This window comes from Microcaecilia unicolor, chromosome 3, assembly GCF_901765095.1.
Source record: "Microcaecilia unicolor chromosome 3, aMicUni1.1, whole genome shotgun sequence".
Taxonomy (NCBI): domain Eukaryota; kingdom Metazoa; phylum Chordata; class Amphibia; order Gymnophiona; family Siphonopidae; genus Microcaecilia; species Microcaecilia unicolor.
In genome coordinates this window covers 523,623,635-523,642,177 of record NC_044033.1, presented here as the reverse complement: position 1 = coordinate 523,642,177, position 18,543 = coordinate 523,623,635, and the positions used below count along the sequence as shown (strand labels likewise).

At 43.7% G+C, this 18,543-nt stretch overlaps 2 protein-coding genes across 2 annotated transcripts in view; one reads left to right on the top strand and one right to left on the bottom strand.

Annotated features, from left to right (window-relative positions):
* QRSL1 (glutaminyl-tRNA amidotransferase subunit QRSL1) overlaps positions 1 to 8,165 on the bottom strand; it is a 110,700-nt gene extending 102,535 nt beyond the window's left edge. Inside the window, exons 1-2 of the mRNA XM_030199175.1 lie at positions 8,071 to 8,165; positions 185 to 344 (exon numbers count right to left, since the gene is read on the bottom strand). Coding sequence (XP_030055035.1) covers positions 185 to 344; positions 8,071 to 8,100 — 190 coding nt within the window. The 5' untranslated portion in view covers positions 8,101 to 8,165. The remainder of the gene's footprint in view (positions 1 to 184; positions 345 to 8,070) is intronic.
* Positions 8,166 to 8,280: 115 nt separating this feature from the next.
* Positions 8,281 to 18,543, top strand: part of RTN4IP1 (reticulon 4 interacting protein 1) — a 63,874-nt gene continuing 53,611 nt past the window's right edge. Inside the window, exons 1-2 of the mRNA XM_030199174.1 lie at positions 8,281 to 9,102; positions 16,773 to 16,924. Of these exons, the coding sequence (XP_030055034.1) occupies positions 8,802 to 9,102; positions 16,773 to 16,924 (453 nt within the window). The 5' untranslated portion in view covers positions 8,281 to 8,801. The remainder of the gene's footprint in view (positions 9,103 to 16,772; positions 16,925 to 18,543) is intronic.

The following is an 18,543-nucleotide window of genomic DNA, read 5'->3' as shown; positions in this document are numbered from 1 at the left end:
CCTTGTACATTACTAATTGTATCTGATAACCTGGAATGACTATGTCATAACAAAACTCTGTAAGCCACATTGAGCCTGCAAATAGGTGGGAAAATGTGGGATACAAATGCAATAAATAAATAAATTAGCACTCAGAAAAAGATTTAGCCACCATAGACAGAAAAGGTACAGCAAGGTAAATGACCTCTCCTGTGCCTCTTGTCCGCTGCCTCCGCTTGCTGCAGGGCGCCAGCTTCTCTCACTGTGATGTAGGCGTTCACAACGCTGGTTTCTTTGATAAAGGCAAGACATCTCTGGCAAAGCTCTGTGGCACTCACTTTTCCTTCTCTCAGTGCTGCAGAGGCCTGAAAACAATCAAAGCAAAAATGGCTTTGTTATTCGCTCAATGGTAGGATATAGGTCATAGGAATAGTGAAAGTGCATTCTTAGAAGCTCTCATGAACAAGGGATTCGTGCAGAATCAAAGCACCCTCCCACGCAGGAACTCAATTAAACAGATAGCATCTCAAGTGCAAGCAAGAAAACTGACTGTTCAATCAGAGATTCACAAACCAGTGGTGTCCCTAAGACAGAAACCTTCTTTAAGGTAACTATAAGGGGTGGATCAGAATTAGGGCAATTCAGCGCCATAAGGAGGCTATAGGTTCAATTCCCGGGTCAGGACCTGCTGGGATAGGGAAGATGCAGTATGTAGAACCTCTGGGATGGGGGAATTGTCCCGCTGGGCACGAGAGCCCATGACTGCCAGGTTCGGAAAGGAGCCATAGCTTGTGGTCCGCAGCAGCAGCAACAGGTCTGAAACAGCTGGCGGGGTAGTGTTAAGTAAGCAAGAGTCACCAGAAAGTTGCGTATGACAGCTCATGCACCTGTACCACAGAGGCCAGTTCTGAATGAGATGGAAGCCTAAAGGAGCACTGGGAAACTGTCAAGAAAATACAGGCCAACGAGTCTGACCTTACTGGCAGGTAAATGAAAGGAGTCACTGCAAAGGAGAGGACAATAAGATCCTGAGTCTGGGGGGTATTTGAGAAGGGTGACTCACTCTCTCAGGATTACATGTCTAGTTTACTAGAATAGGCTTTAACCGGACTTGGAAAAGAATTTTGAGAACCCAGTCACTTGACAGCAGGTAGACTGTAAAGGAGCGAGCCACTGGCTGTGCCCATCAGAATAAAAGCACATTTATTTTCTCAGGCCTTTACAACAGTTTAAGACTGTGAACTGATTTGTTACAGGTAGGGCTGTACTGAATATTCATATTCAATTCACCCCCAAATACATTAAATCACTATTCAGCCAAATACAAATAAATTCAAATAATCCCGGACTCTATTGTGCTAAATCCTACTGAAACAGACACTTGATCTCTGATTTCACTTTGCTTCTTTTATTATTTGTTAAGTTAAAGCTCAATGCCCTATTTGGTATTCGGACGAATAATATTATTCGTGTTTGGCCAAACAGTAAAATATGCTATTCGGTACAGATCTAGATACAGGGCAGCTTTCTGAAAATTGTACCAAGTGTGTGTGTTTTTTATTTTAAATCAGTATTTTTAGGATTTTCCCGGTTGTCTTGATTTTATTTAATTATGCATTGCACACTTGCAGTCCACCTGGAAAGACAGGAGGAATATAATGGCTCTGGTTAGTATGGTGTGCTATCGTTTTTAGAGCGCATTAAAAATTAGCACGCTAACGCTAGAGACACCCATATATTCCTATGGGTGTCTCTAGCGTTAGTGCAAGATCATTTTTAGTGATCGCTAAAAACGCCAGCGTGCCTACAGCGCGGCTTAGTCAACAGGACCCTAAATGTAACAAATAAATGAATAACAAAAAATACTAAACCTTTAAAGCTGAGAGGCTGAGGTCCTTCATATCTACACGATAAGGTTACTTTGGTATGAATCCACGTTGGTATCGGAGATCTAGCCAAGAAGCCTATCTAGACATTTGCAGATAACGTGTGGGCTCATAGTCAGAGATCCTATCGAGACATTCCATCCTGTGCATTAAGACACACCAGAATCGGATCCAGCGCTCTGGACACTGGAACCAGCTCTCTTCTAATCCAAAACTGCGGTTCAAACTTAGGGCCCTCTTTACTAAGCAGTGTTATAGACGCGTTAATGTTTTTAATCAGCGTTAACCATGTACGTGCACTACAAACACTAACGCACCCTGTCAGAAAAGGGATGAAAACTCCCCCCCCTCCAGCACGATATATAGAAAAAAAGGTTGACAAACAAAAGAACGGTATTTATTTTTATTTGATTTACCGTCTTTTTGAAGGAATTCACTCAAGGCAGTGTACAGCAAGAATAAGTCAAACATAAGACTATAGCAGTGCCCCCCAGGGTGCCCGGTTGGTGTCCTGGCATGTCAAGGGGACCAGTGCACTACAAATGCTGGCTCCTCCCACGATCAAAGGGCTTGAATTTAGTCATTTCTGAGATGGACGTCCTTGGTTTCCATTATCGCCGAAAATCAGAAACGACCAAGTCTAGGGACGACCATCTCTAAGGATGACCGAATTTCAGGATTTGGGCGTCCCCGACCGTATTATCGAAATGAAAGATGGATGTCCATCTTGTTTCGAAAATACGGGTTTCCCCGCCCCTGGATGGGGACGTTTTGCGAGGACGTCCCTTTCGATTATGCCTCGTCACGTGTACTGAATTTCAGGATTTGGGCGTACCTGACCGTATCATGGAAATGAAAGATGGACGTCCATCTTGTTTCGATAATACGGGTTTCCCCGCCCCTGCATGGGGACGTTTTGTGAGAACGTCCTCAGCAAAACTTGGACGTCCCTTTCGATTATGCCGCTCTATGGGGCTCATTTTCGAAAGAGAAAAACGTCTAAAAAAGTGGCATAAAGCAGCATTTATTTTCGAAACCTATTTTTCAGACGTTTTTTTATGCTGTTCATCTGCAGTGCATCCAAATCTCAAGGGGGCGTGTTAAGGGCGGGATTTGGGCATTCCTAAAACTTAGACTTTTTCAGCCTCACTTCAGTTATTCAAAAAGTAATGGAAGCGATGCTGAAGGAAAGGATACTGAATTTCCTGGAAACCAATAGATTACAAGATCCGAGACAACATGGTTTTACCAAAGGTAAATCATGCCAAATGAAGCTGATTGAATTCTTTGACAGGATGACCAGAGAAGTGGATTGAGGACGTGCACTAGATGTAATCTACTTAGATTTCAGCAAAGCTTTTGACACAGTTCCTCATAGGAGGTCCTTGAATAAACTTAACAGGTGAACTGGATTAGGAACTGGTTGATGGACAGATGCCAGAGGGTGGTGGTTAATGGAATTCAGTCGGAGGAAGGAAAAGGTGAGTAATGGAGTGCCTCAAGGATCGGTGCTGGGGCTGATTCTGTTCAATATATTTGTAAACAACATTGACAAAGGGTTAGAAGGTAAGGTTTGCCTTTCTGCGGATGATACCAAGATTTATAGCAGAGAGGACACACTGGAGGGAGTGGAAAACATAAAACGTGATCTATGTGCGAAACCTGACTAATGAACCAATCAGCACAAATAACTGGCTAACAACTAATTATTGGCATTAATTAGCCTTAATTGGCCTTTACATGTGGATCGTATCTGCAAGTAAATCCTAGGATGCGTATTTTTGAGGGTATGTTTAGGGGCGTTCGTATGAATTACACATATTCTTATAGAATACACCCAATCTGCATCTAATTTAGGGTCCGTTATTTGTGATGAAATGCAGACAATTTAATTTAGGCACGTTTTAGGCGCTACTCTATAAAGTGAGATGCCCTTTAATGCATATTTTCCGCACTGATTTTTTGGTGTGATTTATTGAATCTAGTCCCAAGTGAAGAAATATTTTCTCCAATTTATTCTAAACGTACTATTAGTAGCTTCATTGTATGCCCCCTAGTCCTTGTACTTCTGAAAAGAATAAACAAGTGATTCATGTCTACCCGTCTCACTCCACTCATGATTTTATAGACCTTTATCATATCTCCTCCCCTCATCTGTCTTTTCTCCAAGCTGAAGAGCCTTTAAAAAGGTGTGGATAGCTTCCTAAAAGTCCATAAGCCGTTATTAAGATGGACTTGGGGAAAATCCACTGCATATTTCTAAGATAAGTAGCATAAAATGTATTGTACTGTTTTGGGATCTTGCCAGGTACTTGTATCCTGGATTGGCCACTGCTGGAAACAGGATGCTGGGCTTGATGGATCTTCCATCTAACCCAGTATGGCAATACTTACGTTCTTATATAACCTCTTTAGCCCTTCCTCATATAAGAGTTGTCCCAACTGCTTTATCATTTGATTGCTCTTCTCTGTACCTTTTCTAATTCCACTATATATTTTTTTAGATGGAATGACCAGAATTACACACAACGGGACAGATTCAGTGAATGGCACCAAAAAATAGGTGCTGGATAAAATCTGCGCTCATCGCAATTCTATAAAGGGTGTTCCAGGATGAGCACACTTTATAGAATAGTACCTAGCAGGGATTCGTGTGCCCAGCTTTCGGCACGTGGACTTACACCAACTGAAACCTCGTGTAAGTCTTGGGCAGATCCCCAGAATTCTGCAACACTGAGAGCATCTTTTGTGAACGCCCCACCCGTACCCCTCCCATGTCCACACCCCCTGCTGGGTTGGCACATGAAAAAATTTGGCCACAGACAGATCGCCGCACAAATTCAAATTAAGCAATTAACGTTAATTAGCATTTGACATTAACAGTCAATTATTGATTGTTAACGGCTATCTAATTCACTTGCACACAGATCTCTGGATCATGCAAATTTAGGTGTCATTTATAGAATCTAGGGGAATATTTGAGGTGCAGTTGCACCATGGAGTGATACAAAGACATTATTGATATTCTCAGTTCTAGTCTCCATTCCTTTCCTAATAATTCCCAAACATTCTATTTGCTTTCTTGGTCGCTGCTACACACTGAGCAGAGGGTTTCAATATATCATCAACAATGACACCTAAATGGCGACTACTAGTGTGGAACCTTGCATCAAGTAGCTACAGTTCAGGTTCCTCAGGCATGCATCACTTTGCACTTGCCCAGGTAAAATGTCATCTGCCATTTGGATGCCCAGTTTCATAAGGTCTTCTTTCAATTTACCACAAACCTCTTGCGATTTCAGAACTTTTAAAATAACTGTCTTCAGCAAATATGATCACCTCACTTGTTCCCTATTTACCACTCATGATTTTATAGATGTTATCCCCCATTATATGGGGATTACTCAGAGTGTGGTAGTTTTTTTTTTTAGTTTTTGTTTTCAGAAGGCTGGAGTGTGAGGTTGGGAGGCCTGCCCTATGGAGAGGTTGGTAGAAAAGATGCAGAGGAAAAGTGAATCCCTGTGGAGAGCAACAGTAGGGCTGAAGTTTCGAAGATGATAAAAGAGTCTGGATAGAGGTACATGAGGTCTATGGTTGCCTGTACCCCCCCCCCCCCCCGAGAGGACTTGGGGATCCTGGAGTGAAGTAAATAAATTCAGGTTGGACAAAGGATTACCTGCTGCCTCTATAAGTGGCAACTAGGAGTCTGAGCATCAGGTGGACAAGGGAATTCCAGCCTGGAAGTGGGACCAGAACAGGGGGAAGACTGTTCAAGGCCATAGCGTATCCCTGCGAGGTGCCCTGCCGGAAGTAATGACAACCTAAAGGGTATGTGCCTGAAGGAGTAGGATTGATATCAAGAGTAACAGGAGAAACTGGGAGATTATTCTTGGCACTACAGGATGGGTAAAGGAATGGAGCCTGTGTAAATATGTACAATATCAAGGCGAACAGAAAATGAAGAGGAGTGACTGAAACTGCTGTCAATAGTCACGGATGAATATTATGGATGGGAGGTTTGACGTGTTTGACTGCTAGTTGCAGAGGTTCCAGTAAAGTTTTGATATTTTATAAAAACCCTGGCGTGCCACGTGACCTTTTTGGCAAGAGAGCGTGGACGCTTGTTCCATGAGTAAGCGTAAAGTGTCATTGTAAAGGTTCCTCTCAAACTTCCAATACCCCTGATCTCTATTTCAGACCACTGACCTACTCCCAAGCTCGGTGGACGGAGACGATTGTATGAGTGGTGAGCTGAGTGGGGTAATTATAAATATTAAAAAGGTAGTGTTTCTCAAGAACGGCGCCCAACGTGGGGGTTTGATGGAATAAAGGTGTGTGAGAAAAGTGTTACATAAAACTAGCACCCAAAGTGGGGCCCTGATGAAGGGGGCACGAATGAAAGGGAGAAAGGGAAATGGGACTTGATATACCACTTTGAATGTAGTTGCAAAAAAACCTCAGAAAGGCAGTCTTTTCTGAGGTTTTTTGCAACTACATTCAAATCGGTTTACATATATTCAGGTACTTATTTTGTACCTGGGGCAATGGAGGGTTAATGAGGGACAATGGAGGGTTAAGTGACTTGCCCAGAGTCACAAGGAGCAGCAGTGGGAATCAAACTCAGTTCCCCAGGATCAAAGTCCACTGCACTAACCACTAGGCTACTCCTGCACGCCACTGAAGAGAGACACCAAAACCCTGATTGAGACCAGGGCTACATAGATTTCTACGGTGTCTCCCTTCAGCAGTCTCTCCTCTAAGCGGAAGGGAAGGAAAATGGGACTTGATATACTAACTTTCTGTGCTTCTTGCAACTACATTCAAAGCTGTTTACATATTATATACAGGTACTTATTTGTACCAGGTACAGGAAATGGAGAGTTAAGTGACTTGCCCAGAGCCACAAAGAATCGAACCCAGTTCCCCAAGATCCAGAAAGAACTGCAGGTAGTACTGCAGATACAGTAGAATTATGAAGCAATAAGCAGGGAATTATTCCAGTTTCCTTTCTAGAATTCTAATGACTTTTTTTTTCTTTCTGGCGCCACACTGAGCAAAACCTTCAACTCTATGCTGATGTGATATCCTTCGCCATTTCAATTCACCAAAGAAATCGCCGTTCAGGGGGCGATCGCTGAGCCTTGGTAGGGAAGGGGAACCCAAACACCTACAGCTATTATTATTAGCATTTGTATAGCGCTACCAGATGCACGCAGCGCTGAACACCTACTACTACTTAACATTTCTAAAGCGCTACTAGGGTTACGCAGTGCTGTACAGTTTAACATAGAAGGCCAGTCCCTGCTCAAGGAGCTTACAATCTAAAGGACAAATGTACAGGCAGTCAAATTGGGCAGTCTAGATTTCCTGAATAGGTATAAAGGTTAGGTGCCCGAAAGCAACACTGAAGAGGTGGGATTTGAAGATGGGTAGGGAGGGGGCTTGGCGTAAGGGCTCAGGAAGTTTATTCCAAGCATAGGGTGAGGCGAGGCAGAATGGGCGGAGCCTGGAGTTGGCGGTGGTGGAGAAGGGTACTGAGAGGAGGGATTTGACCTGTGAGCGGAGGTTACGGGTAGGGACGTAAGGGGAGATGAGGGTAGAGAGGTAAGGAGGGGCTGCAGATCGAGTGCATTTGTAGGTGAGTAGGAGAAGCTTGAACTGTATTCGGTATCTGATCGGAAGCCAGTGAAGTGACTTGAGGAGAGGGGTGATATGAGTATATCGGTTAAGGCGGAAGATAAGACGTGCGGCAGAGTTCTGAACAGACTGAAGGGGGGATAGATGGCAAAGTGGGAGGCCGGTGAGGAGTAGGTTGCAGTAGTCAAGGCAAGAGGTAATGAGAGAGTGGATGAGAGTTCGGGTGGTGTGCTCAGAGAGGAGAGGGCAAATTTTGCTGATGTTAAAGAGGCAGAAGCGACAGGTCTTGGCTATCTGCTGGATACAGTAAAGGAGAGGGAGGAGTCGAAAAATGACTCCGAGGTTGCGGGCGGATGAGACGGGGAGGATGTGGGTGTTATCAACTGAAATAGAGAGACAGTCCCTGCTCAATAGAGCTTACAATCTAAAATAATACAGACAGACAAGACAATTAAGGGCGAGGGAAGGAGAAGGAACAAGGGGAGGGCAATTGAGCAGAGGGCATTTACCGGCTGTTGATACCCCCATTCCCCTGGCAGCTGAATCCCCTCCTCCCGCTGGATCTCACCTCCCGCAGCGTCAAGTTCAACCCCAACATCTTCTCATTCAGCCTTGGGTCTCCTCTACCAACGAGCGCGCCAGCCAGGGCGCCGCCATCTTCCTTGGGCAGCTCAACATCCGGCGCGCTGATAGGCTCGCTCCCGTGACGGCGCCAGTATCCGGCCTCCTCATTGGCTGCGGCGCTCTGTCTCTCGGCACCCGGAAGTTCGTGAGGAGGAGGAGGACAGTCTGGTAGTGTCCTGGTGGTGGAAGGGCTGCAGATGACAGTTGAAAACTACAGAAAAGCGAATAATAACTAAAAACAGGCGTGATAGAATAGATCCTTCTTGTCCCTGTTACTGCTGTTTGCAGGGTTGGTAAAGATTAGGACTGGCTGAACCATCTCCAAACTGTCAAGGAGCCGTCGTCAGACATTGTGGAAGTGGAGCACTGCTGCTGCCTGACCCTCGTCTCCCTAGGTTTGGGTATCGTTCAACCTTACCCTGCGTGACTTTGCTTGCAATTGAGAGCCATTGCTTCAGTTTAGTCTGTGTACCCCTGAACCCTGACCTGAGTCACAGGGATCCCCGGATCTGAACCCTATTTCTGTTGTATTTGTTTCTTAAGGGAACCTACTGGATCTTTTTGACATGGCGCAGTCTTTTGAAGAATAACTGCAAAGAAAGGTTAGCTGTGTTTTGGACGGCGATCTGATCCTCATAAAACTATATCTGTGTACATTGCAGTGGATATTCAGACATGCTGGGCGCGCTTAGAAGAAAGCCCTTTCTTTTAGGGGGCTCGTTTTGCGATGGAGGTGCGCGCGTAACTTTATTCTGGAGGGGCCACCAGCTGAAAAGGAGGCAGTGCCTTCAACGAGAGATTAGGACCTCTTCTCAGAGGAGCACGGTTATGCCAGGCTGGGTGATCAACCAGTATGGTCCTAATGACGTGCTGCGCTTTAACAAGAATGTGATGTTTCCTATCATCCATTATCCGAACGAAGTTATCATTAAAGTCCATGCTGCGAGTCTAAACCCCCTCGACATTAACATGAGAAGTAAGTAATTGGGGGGGGGGGGGGGGGTTCAGGCTATGGCCTGGAGTCTTGTTAAATCTACCATCATATGGCCGATGGTATCTGTGAATAAGGGCATTTAGAGGGAATTGTTCTAGCTAGATCATGATGTGGAGGGACATTTTTGATATGATGTCTAAATACGATGTTGGACGTTTTGCAGAAAACATCCAAAGATCAAGTGAGGAACAGTGATTTCAAATCAGAAAACCATCTATCTTTCTGTTTCAAAAATGGCCATTTCCTAGACGTTTTGTGCTGTTTGTTTTTCTTTTGCGACCATTTTTTGAAAAAGGTCCAAGGGAAACGTGCACAAAAACAAGCCATTAGGATGTATTGGGGGGGGGGGGGGGGGGGGGGGGGGGGGGGGGGGGGGGGAGAGAGGGCAGCATTCATAAAAAAAATGGGCCACACAGACATCCAAGCAGAGAATTGGGCACACTAGGTGGCACCGCAGCGGACTTGACATAAAAAGTCCCAAGTATACATCTCGCTGTCATCCCCTTATATTGTATAGGGAGCCTGACAAAACCCACCAAAAACCTACTGTACAGCACTACAATAGCCCTTATGTCTGCAGGTGTCACCTATATGGGGGTACAGTAAGTTTTTGATGGGTTTTGGACAGCTCACACTTTCCACCTCAAGTGTAACAGAGTGGGATATGGGCCTGGGTCCCCTTCTCAGCAGTGCAATGCACCAACCAGTAGGCTACTCAAGGGACCTGCATGGTACTCTAATAGGATTAACCATATCATCTGAAGCTGTCATAGAGGTTGGTATGTGCTGTTTCTTTTACAGCTTTTGGAGTTGGGAAGGGTTCAGTGACAACTGGGGGAGTAGGGGGGGGTCATGCCTTAATCCCTCCAGTGGTCATTTAGGGCACCTTTTTATGAGTTAGTTTTGTTTGAAACAGGTCTAGACCAAAACATCTAACTTTCAGCCCTGGACATTTTAGCATTGTTCCACTATTTATTTATTTATTTATTTATTACATTTGTATCCCACATTTTCCCACCTATTTGAAAGCTCAATGTGGCTTTCATAGTACCGGAGTGGCCTTTGCACTATGGCTGAAAAAGTCCAAGTTTTGAGAACGCCCAGATCTCGCCCCCAACACTCCCTCTTGTGATTTGGATGCACTACAGACGAACTGCATAGAAAAAGGTCTTAAAAAGGTTCTGAAAATAAGTGATTACTATGAAACGTTGTAAGTCTAAGTGCTTTGAAAATATGCCTCGCGTAACTTTGTATGTCTGTGTACTTTGAAAATGAGCATTTTAATGGGACAGTGTCAACATGGATTTATTTAGCCAATGGAAGTCTTGCTTCACCAGTCTGCTATACCTTTTGAAAGTGTGAATAAACAGATACAAGTTGAACCAGTTGATTTAATGAATCTAGATTTTCAGAAAGCCTTTAACAAAGCTCCTCATGAGAGGCTCCTGACAAAGCTATGGGATAGGATTGAGAACTGGTTTAGAGATAGAAACCAGTCAGTAACTGTTAAATGGTTATCTTTCTCAAAGGAAAAAGGTGAATGAAGTATGTATACTGGGACTGGTACTTTTAAAAGATATTTATAAATAATAGAAACAGAGAAAAATTTAGTCAAAGACCATATGGACTATCCAGGCTGTCTATCCATGCCATCTACTCTCCCTATCATTCCCTTAAAGATCCAATGCACTTGACCCAAACTTCTTTGAATTCAGACACAGATTTTGTCTCCACCACCTCCACCCGGGGGCTGTTCCACAAATTAACCATCCTTTCTGTGAAGAAGTGTTTCCTCAGGTTACTTCTGAGTCTGTCCTATTTCACCTTCATCCGTGCCCCCTCGTTACAGAGCTTCCTTTCAATTGAATGAGACTCGCCTCCTGTGCTATGCCGCATAAGTATTTAAATATCTGTCATATCTCCCCTCTCCCATCTTTCTTCCAAAGTAAACATATTGAGGTCTTTAAGTCTGTCCCCATACGCTTTATGATGAAGACCACTGACCATTTATAGCCACTCTCTGGACCGACTTAATCCTGTTTATAACTTCTTTGAAGGTGTGGTCCCCAGAATTGTACACAATATTGTAAATTCTTGTCAGCCTTATAGAGGAGCACCATCACTTCCCTTTTCCTACTGGCCATTCCTCTCCCTATGCACCCAAGCATTCTTCTAGCTTTAGATTGCCTTTTCTATATGTTTAGCCACCTTAGATCATCACATGCGATCAAGTCCGGCTCCTCTTTTGTGCAAAAAAGTTCATCACCCCCTGTACTGTGCCCGTTCCATTGAGATTTTGCAACTGAAATGCATGACCTACTTTGTTTTTGGCGTTATACCTAAGTTCTAACATAATCCACAGACCCAGTATTTTACCCAAAAACCTACATTTATTATTGTTAAATTGCATTGTTACACGCCAGGTGACATACGTCATCTGACTTCACTTTCATCCAACTCCATTCATTCACCATTCGCTCCTACTGTCTATTATGCATAACTTAAGATATCATTGACCATGCTTAACACATCTACAAACCATATAGGCACAAAGTACCAGAAAATGTATATAGCACAGTTCATAAATATTAAATGTGAAACATTGGGCAAATGTCACCCCAAACACTGTTGAAATCGCAAACTTGTCCGTTTCAGTTGCAAGTTCTTTCACGCAGCCCGCTTAACTCCTAGTTTGCTGGTGTTTGCGCTCAGTCCCCGCATGACACTGCAGTGATGATAGTTCAAGCAGTTTTTCGCCCAACTACTGTCTAATGGATTTATGAAAATTTGATGTCGTTGGTGGACTTATATTAAGCGCCTGGATCCTGCTATGTATAGAGCTTGCGGGGACTGAGCGCAAACACCAGCAAACTAGGAGTTAAGCGGGCTGCGTGAAAGAACTTGCAACTGAAACGGACAAGTTTGCGATTTCAACAGTGTTTGGGGTGACATTTGCCCAATGTTTCACATTTAATATTTATGAACTGTGCTATATACATTTTGTGGTACTTTGTGCCTATATGGTTTGTGGATGTGTTAAACATGGTCAATGGTATCTTAAGTTATGCATAATAGACAGTAGGAGCGAATGGTGAATGAATGGAGTTGGATGAAAGTGAAATCAGATGACGTATGTCACCTGACGTGTAACAATGCAATTTAACAATAAATGTAGGTTTTTGGGTAAAATACTGGGGTCTGTGGATTATGTTAGAGCATTGCACTCCGTTTTTTGATTAATTATCCCCTATTTTGTTGGGTTTATTATACCTAAGCTGCCAGACTATGCCTTTAGCTTCGCTACATTTTTCCTCATGTTTTCCACTCCATCAGGGGTGTCGACCCTATTGCAGATTTTGATATCATCCACAAAGAGGCAAACCTTACCAAACTGCCGCTCACCTGCTCCTGGCTCTTCATGTGTGAACACAGAACAGTAATATTTATTAAGCAATTCTGCCTTATCTTTATCAGCTTCTACATATTTTTCCTCTTCACTTTTGAGTGAGCCCTTGTATAATTCCTATGCTGCATTGGATCAGTATGATGCTGAGACAAGAAGCATTGAGGTGGAACCAGAGGCAAGAAAGGTAGTACAATCCAAGAGGCATCCCCCAAACAATGACAGATTGATGCAAAGCAGAAAAGTCTTATTGATAGGAGACTCAATTATCAGAGGTATTTATTTAGGAACACAGTTCAAGGGTTCCAACCTAGTAAAATGCCTTCCAGGATCCTCAGCTACCAGAAGTGCCGACAAAATATTGAACGTTATCCGAGAAGAGAGCAAGGATTCTAATACTGATGTTGTAATCCAATTGGGGACAAATCACTTGCCCAACAATAGCAAGTTTATAGTGATGCTGTGCCTTTTACTGGAGGTGGGTATACCTTCAGAAACAAGTTAGGCACTCATCAATTATACATCACATCACCACCTTCCCTACCTTATCATATATTTATTTGTTGCATTTATACCCCCGCTCAATAGCAGGTTCAGTATGGGTTACAAAGTATCCCATGTAGGGATATATGAACACTTTTCCCTCTATAAATATGTTGTATCAGTCCAATTTGCAGTACACTTAAAATGGTGGTAAGGTAGGTGCAAACGTAGATGAATGAGATGACAATAAGACAGGTGCCAATGTAGATAACTTTATGTCCAAAGGAGTGGAGGAGTGGCCTAGTGGTTAGAGCACCGGTCTGGCCTAGTGGTTAGAGCACTGGTCTTGCAATCCAGAGGTGGCCAGTTCAAATCACACTGCTGCTCCTTGTGATCTTGGGCAAGTCACTTAACCCTCCATTGCCTCAGGTACAAACTTAGATTGTGAGCCCTCCTGGGACAGAGAAATATCCAGTGTACCTGAATGTAGCTCACCTTGAGCTACTACTGAAAAAGGTGTGAGCAAAATCTAAATAAATTAATTAAATGTCTTCTTGGAGTCGGCAAAGCAAACACCACAGAAGGTGATCTCTCCACAGGAGAACCAAAGCCAAACGGACTCTTATTGGATCCACTGTTGTCCGTTTGTTCTTGGAGTCGGCATCAGCAGGTGCATAGTGAAGTCATGTAATCTTTGCAGAGAACATTCCTGTTCCCAACAATTTCACCAATATTTAGATACTACTACTACTACTTAACATTTCTAGAGCGCTACTAGGGTTACGCAGCGCTGTACAGTTTAACAAAGAGAGACAGTCCCTGCTCAAAGAGCTTACAATCTAATAGACAAGTGAACGGTCGGTCCGATAGGGGCAGTCAAATTGGGGCAGTCTGGATTCACTGAACGGTAACGGTTAGGTGCCGAACGCAGCATTGAAGAGGTGAGCTTTAAGCAAAGACTTGAAGATGGGCAGGGAGGGGGCTTGGCGTAAGGGTTCAGGAAGGTTGTTCCAAGCATAGGGTGAGACGAGGCAGAATGAGCGGAGCCTGGAGTTGGCGGTGGTGGAGAAGGATACAAATATTTACGCCAGTCAGCGACCCGGTATAAATGAGTGCGTCTAAATGTAGGCATGTTTGGATCAATATGAGGTCAACCTCAGGGGGGCCATTGGAATTCTGGCCATAGTTTTCTCTTCCTTTTTCAGAAGTCTCCTTTCTTTGGAGTGGTGGTCCGCTGGCGTACTTGATCCTGCGGCTTTTCACAGCACCTGGATCTGGTGTGTTTGGACCTCCCCTGGTCTGCCTGTTTTTGGCTGGTGGGCATATGCTCGACCACCTAAATTTCTGGAAAGCACTAAAAACAGACCTATTTAGAAAAGCATACCCCACCGACCCAACATAACATATCTGGATACCTGCGACATAATGTAACCAAAGACCGTAATGAACATCCTAACTCTTCCTCTCCCTCTCTAACTTCCCCCAATGGTATTTACCATACATGCACCTCATCCTATCGGAATATCACCTTGTATTTGTTCATACCTTGAATCGGCCAACGCCGTTTACGGTACTATGTAAGCCACATTGAGCCTGCAAAAAGGTGAGAAAATGTGGGATACAAATATAACATATAAAATAAAATAAATACATATTGAAATGTAGGCATGTTTGGGTTATTTAACCAGTCAGAAATGGCTCCTGGCTGGTTAAATCATCTACTTGGGGCTAACTAGTCATTTTCAGTGACACTTAACCGGTTAGTGCCGCTGAAAATGTCTAGTTAACGCCTAACGCAAAACCATCTATATTTTGGGCCGTTCAGGGGGTGGAGTCAGCACTTGGCTGATATTCAGCACTTAACCAGCCAGGTTAACCCCATAAACGGGACCTCATAAAAGTCAGTCCTGTCTTTATGTGGTAACCCATAGCTGGTTAAGTGCTGAATATCACACTTAACCGGCTATGCCTTAGCCTGCTCCGCAGACCTGGAAATTCAGTGCCGAAGCTTCTGGGCATAACACTGGCAGCGGTCAGCAAAACGCTGAGCATCGCCAGCTCCATATCGACTGACGCTAGTATCCTATAATGGAGATGGCATGCGTGATTGGGGCTTAGTTTTGTCACCCAGTTATAGAATTGCTCCCGTTATGTCCCCACCGAGGCTACCTTGTTTCTAATCCTCTACCTCAATTGTAATGAAATCTTGTGCTCTTTGGTCTGTTAAGTACAGCACTTTTAGACGTCTTTGCTTCAGTTGGCTAAGTCTTTTGACATGTTAAATTTGGAAGGTGTATGATTTATGAATATTTAATACCAGCCTGATATGTTTAAGTAGTAGTAGTATATGATTTGAAACTTGTCTGATTTTGTTTTTTGATTCTGAATTACTTTTTGAATATTTTTATGATCTTTCATGTTGAAGATACAGGACTGTTGTGCACCAATCAGGGAAAGAGACTTACTATAATGAATTTGTGCGCTAGGATATGGAGATTTTTACATGACCTGTATGTATGGTGCGCTTCCAGCAGTTTCCACCAGCCTATTTTCCGCATGCTCTTGCCAATTAAGTGAAACCAGATGCCCTGTTGATCACAGCTGAAATAAGGATGTGGGTTTGTTGCTTTCCATTAGTTTAGAAAGCAGTGGTTTAACCGTAGAAGGTGACGTGGAAATTGAAGGCTCTGAATGATCAACATGTCTGATAAATTATAATAGCTTTTGAAATGACCGTCTATTAACAAGAGACATGCTTCACTTAATTATTTAATCTTTCTAATCTCAATTGCATATGAGGGGAGGCTTACCAGGTCATGCTGATGTCTGTATGCGCAGATATGTGTATACCCCCCCACCCCCTTATTATTTTGAGCAGGTGGACCTAGCTCTACCAGACCTGGTTGAAAACTAGATTATCGGGGGTGGGGGTAGGGGGGGGCAATTACACCGTTGTAGCCTTAAAACTTGAGAAGTGCTGCGTGACTGTTGCGGATGGAGCAAAGTTCCATTTGTACCTTGCTGTAATATTTGCTTTGGCGGGACAACCCAGAAAACAGGAGTTTTTAAGGTATACAGATTCTGTGATGTTTTCTGAACTGAGGAGTACATTCAATATCTGTATTTAATGTCTTTAATTTGTGAAGTGGGAGTGTTGGGCTCAGACCTTGGGGTTATAAGTACATAAGTATTGCCATACTGGGACAGACCGAAGGCCCTCAAGCCCAGCATCCTGTTTCTAACAGTGACCAGTCCAGGTCACAAGTACCTGGCAAGGTCCTAAAAAAGTACAATACATTTTATGCTGCTTTGTCCTAGAAATAAGCAGTGAATTTTCCCCAAGTCCATTTTAATAATGGTGTATGGACCTTTCCTTTAGTAAGCTATCCAAACCTTTTTTTAAACCCCGCTAAGCTACCTGCTTTTACTACGTTCTCTGGCAACAAATTCCAGAGTTTAATTACACGTTGAGTTAAGAAAAATTTTCTCTGATTTGTTTTAAATTTACTACTTTGTAGCATCATTGCTTGCCCCCTAGGGTTCAGAATATGGGATGGTAAATAACTTGCCTGGAGCTCAGACAGAGCATCCCTGGCAGAGATACACAGTAACACATCCATTTTCGGCTGTGATTTTCAGCCATGGATTCAGTTTCAGTCAGTCTCTCAAGCCCAGCACTCCCAGATGTCAGAGATAGAATACAGGTGCCAGGATTTCTGCTGCCACATCATACCTCTCTTAAAACCTGTCCGTTCATTTTGTGCAGATGGTTACGGAGCCGCTTCATTGAATATGACCCGGGATCCACTGCATACATGGACCAAGGGCAGCGAATTCCCCCTGGTTCTGGGTCGTGACATGTCGGGCGTGATCATGGAGTGCGGACTCAGTGTGAAGTACTTCAAGCCCGGAGACGAGGTATGCAGGGTGAAGCCATATGGAAATGGAGAGAGTTTTATTTTAAAAGTAATATTCCTGGATCCACAATCAAATTCATAGCTAGTGCCAGCATTTGGTGTCTTCCACAGCTCAGTACCGTACCTGTTGTCTTTACCTATTACAGCACAGCAGAATGAACTTGATCTCTCCTTTTACCCTCATTTTTCCGCAGCCGAGGATCCTCTCTGCTTAGCCCAGTTTTTCTGGATTCTGGTACCAGTTCCTTTTTAAATCTTGCCTTTCTTCACTCCTCTAACCTCATGTTCTGATACATCCTTTCCCCTGCTAAATGTCTGCTGTTTGTGCTTATATTTTTACTAAACAAACAGTGACGTTCCTAGGGGGGGGGCGGTGAGTGCGGTCCGCCCCGGGTGCACGCCGCTGGAGGGGGTGCCACGCGCCTGTCGGCGCTGCTCATTCCGTGCTCCCTCTGCCCCGGAACAGGTTACTTCCTGTTCCGGGGCAGAGGGAGCATGGAACGAGCGAAGCAGACAGGAGCGCGGCACCCCCCCAGCAGGGAAAAATGCACCCGGAGGGGGGGGATCCTTCCACTGGGGGGAGGTGTCGTTTCACCGGGAGGGGGGGGGGAGGCATCGGCGATCCGCCCCGGGTGTCAGCCGCCCTAGGAACGCCACCGTAAACAAAATAATCTCTCTAGTATAGATAGCAAAGTACTTTAACAAAACTATAGTCCTGTGAAGTGCAATAAAACCTTGATAAGAAAAAGGGAAAATGCCTCTGAACCCGACCCAGCCTTCAACCAAAATCAATGTTTTCATAAACAAAGGTTCAGCAAAATATATGGGTTACTTCTCTTCATTGGCATAAAAAAACCTTAATTCTTTGGTTCAAAAATGCTAAACATCACAGAACTGACTACTGATGGATCCACAAAAAAGAAATAAAAGAATTATTTAACTTAAACTTCAAAGTGCAGGTGAGCAAAAACGTGTGTATGGTCGGTCAAAAACACCGACTATGGCCAGAGTTTCGCTGCTGGTAGCTGTCTCAAGGCGTGAATGACCAGTAACTTTAAACCCATAGCAGGAAGATCGGACATGGTTTAAAGTTACTGGTCATTCACGCCGAGACAGCTACCAGCAGCGAAACTCTGGCCATAGTCGGTGTTTTTGACCGACCATACACACGTTTTTGCTCACCTGCACTTTGAAGTTTAAGTTAAGTAATTCTTTTACTTCTTTTTTGTGGATCCATCAAGGGAAAACCGGCTCTCTACATTGCGCCTTAGCCGAGATTCTAGTTGCAGTATTAATAATAATGATAATAATTTATTTATAACCCACATATCTAAAACATTCTATGCGGGGAACAAAAGAGGACATACAAAATAAAAATACATTCAAATAAAATACAAAAATGCAAATTACACTTCAATATCATCTATTTAGATATAAAAATCAACAGTCAACGGCCATATGCCTGTGCAAATAGGTCTTTAAATCTTTCCCATATTGTCCAGTGGAGTGCAAGAGCGAAGCTCTATGGGAAAAGCGTTCCATAATGTAGGACCACAAACAAAAAATAGAGGACCTATATATATTCCTCCAAGTGAATCTTCCTAAATTATGGGACCTCAA